At 52.0% G+C, this 4850-nt stretch overlaps 1 protein-coding gene across 2 annotated transcripts in view; it reads left to right on the top strand.

The window, feature by feature from the left end:
- The window catches only part of STX5 (syntaxin 5), a 33236-nt gene extending 29788 nt beyond the window's left edge, over positions 1-3448 (top strand). For both annotated transcript variants that reach the window (XM_004713489.2, XM_045297341.1), the window contains exon 11: positions 2729-3448. In XM_004713489.2, coding sequence (XP_004713546.1) covers positions 2729-2888 — 160 coding nt within the window. In that variant the 3' untranslated portion in view covers positions 2889-3448. The remainder of the gene's footprint in view (positions 1-2728) is intronic.
- Positions 3449-4850: the final 1402 nt, after the last annotated feature.

Genomic DNA, 4850 nt, shown 5'->3' on the forward strand with positions numbered 1-4850 from the left:
GTACTGCCATGTGTCTTATCAGTAGAGTGTCTCAGGGAGTGAGCAGATAAGAGTGTATCTCCGCCTCAAAGGAGGATAATCAGGATTTCCCAGAACCCTTAGGAGAAGGCCATGCCCACAGAGACCTCGTTGACTATATCCTAGCTAGGCTCCACCCCTACACTCATAATCCTCAAATTGACACCAGATGATGTAACTACCAGAGTCTGGCTGTGAGGATTTTGGTTTTCTTTACAATGAGTTTGTCATCCATCCTGAAGCCTGCAATCCTTGATCTCCGTCAGCAAGTGCTTCAAGTCCTCCTCACGTTCAGCAAGGAAGGCTGTTCACAAGCCTTCCGCCAGTCCTGACACACACTCTTCTTCATCGAATCCAGCTTCTCTGATGATCTGCTCAGCGTGCAGGTTGAATAGGGATCATGAGGGGACACCACCCTGATGCACACCTTTCCTGATTTTCGTCCATGTGGTATTCCCTTGTCCTGTTCTCACAGCTGGTATAAGTTCTCCACGAGCACAGTGTAGTGTTCTAGGGTTCCCACTCCTCTCACAGGTATCCGTAGTTTGTTATGATCCGCACGGTCACATGCCTTGACACCATCAAGAAAGCACAAGGACACATCTTTCTGGTGTTCGTCGCTTTGAGCCAAGACCCATCTGACCGCAGCAATGGTGTACCCCCGCTCCATATCCTCCTCTTCATCCAGCCCAAACCTCTGGCAGTTCCCTGTCAATGTACTGCTGTTACTGGATGACCTTCAGCAAACTGTTACTTGCTTATGCTGTCAACGCTATTGTCCTGTAATTTGAGCATTCTTCTGGGTCACAAATATGGATGTCTTCCAGGCAGTTGGCCAAGTCTTCCAAATTTGTTGGCATAGACAAGTGCCTCCAGCGCTCCACCAGCCTGCTGAAACATTTCGGTCGGCATTCTATCCATTCCTAGAACCTTGCTTTGGCTCATACTTTTAGTGCCTTGTAAACTTCTTTCAGTGCCATCCGTTCTTGCTCAGTGCTGCCTCTAGAAATGGTTTCATGTCAACGAGTTTTGGGGGTTCTCTTAGGACAATGCTCTGTGTATTCTTTTCTTCTTCTTCTGACACTTCCTACATCGATCTCTATTTTGCCCAGAGAATCTCAAGATTGCAACTCCAGGCTTGAATTTTTTCTTGTGTTCTTTCAGATCTGCTGAGCGTGCTCCTCCCTGTGGGTTTTCTAATTCTAGGTCTTTGCACGTGTCGTTGTAATTTTGGGCTTTGTCATCCAGAGCCGCCCTTTGAAATGTTCTATTCCATTCTGACATCCAACGTTCTTCCAGTTGCTTTAAATGAAGAGCACGTTTCAGAATCTCTCTTTGACATCCACTTCGATCTTTCTTTCTTTCTTTCTTGTTTTTTGAATGACCTTTTGCTTCCTTCATGAAGGCCCTCCCACAGATCATGAGGTCCTGTCATCTTTGCAGCAAACCCTTTTTTCCTCAATGGTTTTATTGGCACATGATTCACCAAGCTTACAGTTCAACAGTTCAGTCACAACAAGAAGAGCTGTCCACTCATCACCACAAGATTCATACTTTGTATATTCCAAGTTCTAATCATTAGCAGATTTCTGTAGCTGCTTCCTCTTACCAGAGCCACACCACCAGCCGATGAAGATGCAGGCTCCCTCCCGCGGGCTTCATTTCATTCATGTCACCAGGGTCTACTCCTCCTCTTAGGTCACACGCTCAGTGTCTCCCGACCGAAGGGCCCATCCTCTGGCACTATCTGGGAGAATGGCCCGCTTCCCCTCATTAAGCTCAGACGTATCTGACGATGCTTCCCGAGCGGCTGTGTCCTCTGAAGTGGGCAGCCAGTTCCATCTCCGCAGTCTGTTCTGTCTGGACGCTCTGCTGAAACCTGTTCACGCTGGGTGACCCTGCTGGCATCTGAAATACCAGGGACACACAAGCCACCGCAGTAGGACAGACTGACCAGACTAGCGGGGACTTTTTTTTAAAGTGTAGCTAAATGAGTGTTTCATTTTAAGAAGACCTCAGGGGATGTTTTGGTTTCCAGCTTAAAATTTTGCTCAGGGCTATCGTTTTAGGGGTTGTCCCCTCTCTATAGCTCTAGGAAGGCTGGAGTCAAAGAGAATTTGACACTTTGTGTCACAGTTTCTCCCCTTTGATCAGCATTCAATTGAGCAATTGATGGAAGCATATCAAAATAATGGCAGGGCACCATTCAGGTCTTTGAGTCTGATGGCAAAGGAGACAAGTAGCCATTCATTCCCTATCCCCCTCCTGTGCCAGCTCTCATTCTTCTGCTGCTCTAAGGGAAGAGAGACCAGTTGTGGTGCCTTGCATAGCTGCTTGCAAGCTTTTAAGAACCTTGGCGCCACCGTGCTAGGAGGTTGAACAGAAGCACTGACTAACCACTTATTAGGCCAATTAACTGGGCTGTCTCTTGAAACCCTGACTCTAAACCTCCAAACCAAGGACCCTAACCCCGGGAGGTGTCCAGATGGACTTAAGCAGGCTCAGCAGCTACTCTCTTTGTTGTTGTTATGAATACGTGGTGCGCACAGCTTTGGCCAACTCGGTTTCCCACAGGTGTACAACATAGTAACAGCCATTGGCCCTACCTTTCATGAGTGCCGGTTTCCCCACCCTCGGTAACCATGGATGTCAATCCAGCTACATTCTTTGAAGTCAAGTGTCCTAATATTTCTCTCCTCCTGGCCCCTAGGATCGACGAGAACGTGCTGGGAGCCCAGCTGGACGTGGAGGCTGCCCATTCAGAGATCCTCAAGTACTTCCAGTCTGTCACCTCCAACCGGTGGCTCATGGTCAAAATCTTTCTCATCCTCATTGTCTTCTTCATCATCTTTGTGGTCTTCCTTGCCTGAACCCTGTCAGCTCTGAGGCACTCCACCGGGGGCTTCTGGGAAGGCAGGTGGCCTGTGCTGTCACTGAGCCCTGGGCAAGGTGTGGGGAGAAAGGCCCTGTTTCCTGGAACTGCTGAGAATGGCCACTGCCCCTCGGTCCCCTGGCCCCTGGCTTGCCTCTGGCCACCCTGCCCTCCCTTACCACCTTCGGCCCATGAAACGTACACGGTTCTGGATTTGGACTCTGCCATGAAGTGGCGAGAAGGGAGCAGAGGCCAACCAGGGGCAGTGGGAGAGGCCGCCTCCACCTGGAGTTTTTATAAACCCTTCCAGCTTCCCCCAAGGAACTTCGGCAGCGAGGGAAACGATGCCTTCCTGAGCGGGAGGTCAGGAACGAAAACTGCCCCCACCCCACCACCCCTCCATCTTTCTTCTTCCTCTCTCCACGTGGGAGGCAGGGCTGAGCCCTGCTGCTGCCGGCACAGCCCCCCTCCCCCAGCCCCCACTGGCTGCTGGTGACTCTCAACCTGCCAAATGCGCTGCAGCCCATTTCCCCCCAATTACAGCAAGACTCAGCCTCACGCGCGCGCGCCATGTCGTCATTTCTGGGTGGGAGCGCCGACGGACCTAGGCAGCACCTCCGCTCAGGACTGGAACTCGGCTCCCTGCTCCCAGGAGCTCTCCGGGGCTGACCCTGGCAGCCTCTGAGCTCTACACACACACCCCCACACCCCTGCCTCCGGGCAGGAGAGAACCCGGTGCAGCAGCCCCTCATTAGCCTGGAAACGCCCTTCAGAAAGGGGCCGGAGTATGGAGTGGGTGGTCAGTGGCATGTGGACTGGTCTCTGCACCTGCCAGCCCTTTGACCCCAGTCGTGCTTGCAGCTGGATGTGGCAGGAGCTCGCCTGCTGCCAGTCGCTGGGGGTGAAGAGAAGGAACGTGTTCCCAGGTCCAGTGGGCACTCTTGGGCTCCTCCCGACCCCCTCGCTAAATCCAAGCCAGTCCCAGGAGAACAGAAAAGCCGACCCAGATGCCCGCCTGCCCAGGAGGGGCAACAGCTGGTTTGGCTTCCAGACCAGGACCCACAGCCACACCCTTCAGAGGCCACAGGTGGTCCTCTTTCACATCCCCAAAAGAAATCCCCATCACCCCATGCTTCTGAGGCTTAGGGGCGTCTGATGCTTGCCCTGCCTGTTATTTTAAGATTCCTCTCCCCATGGCCCCCTCCAAGGATCCTCGGTGGTGCAGTGGTTAAAGCCCTTGGCTGTTACCCAGAAAGCTGGTGGCGTCATCCCGGCAGCTGCCCCAGCGAGAACGGTGTGGCTGCCTCCATGAAGATCCAGCCTTGAAGACCCTGGGGGGTCGTGCTGTTCGCTTTATCAGGTCCCCGTGGGTGAGAGTTGATTTGATGGCAGTGGGTTTCCTTTTGAATTTGGCTTCTCAGCAAGTGCCCTTGTACCCTCCCTGCCCAGTTGTCACATGATGTGGGCCTAGCACCACATACAGGTGGGGTGCAGAGATGACAGCAACGATTGCTTACCAAAACTGGACACACATGTGGTCTCCTTTGGCTAAGTTAAAAAAAAAAAACCATTGCCACCGAGTTGATTGCAATTCATAGCGACCCTCTAGAACAGGGTAGAACTGCCCCCTTAGGCTTTCAGAGAATCTCTACACAAGTAGGCAGCCTTGTCTTTGTCCTCAGGAGCAGCTCATGGGTTTGAGCCATGACACTGTGGCTCAGTGCTTAACCCACCCCACCCACCACCACACCTCTTACAGGCTAACTTCGCAGGATGGCTTAGGGGTAAAATTTCAGTATCTGTTGAGTTCCTTGGCCCGAGGCCAAGAATTGGAGAAAAAGCCACGAGCTAAATTGTGGCGCCTGCACCCATTCATTCTGCTGTTCTAACGGTCTATTGCTATTAAAATTTATACCTATTATATTTCGTGGTCATGAACACTATGGGTGAGAAGAGCGGG

Source organism: Echinops telfairi, unplaced genomic scaffold (assembly GCF_000313985.2).
Source record: "Echinops telfairi isolate 266 unplaced genomic scaffold, ASM31398v2 ScPeMD7_7417;HRSCAF=8455, whole genome shotgun sequence".
Lineage (NCBI taxonomy): Eukaryota > Metazoa > Chordata > Mammalia > Afrosoricida > Tenrecidae > Echinops > Echinops telfairi.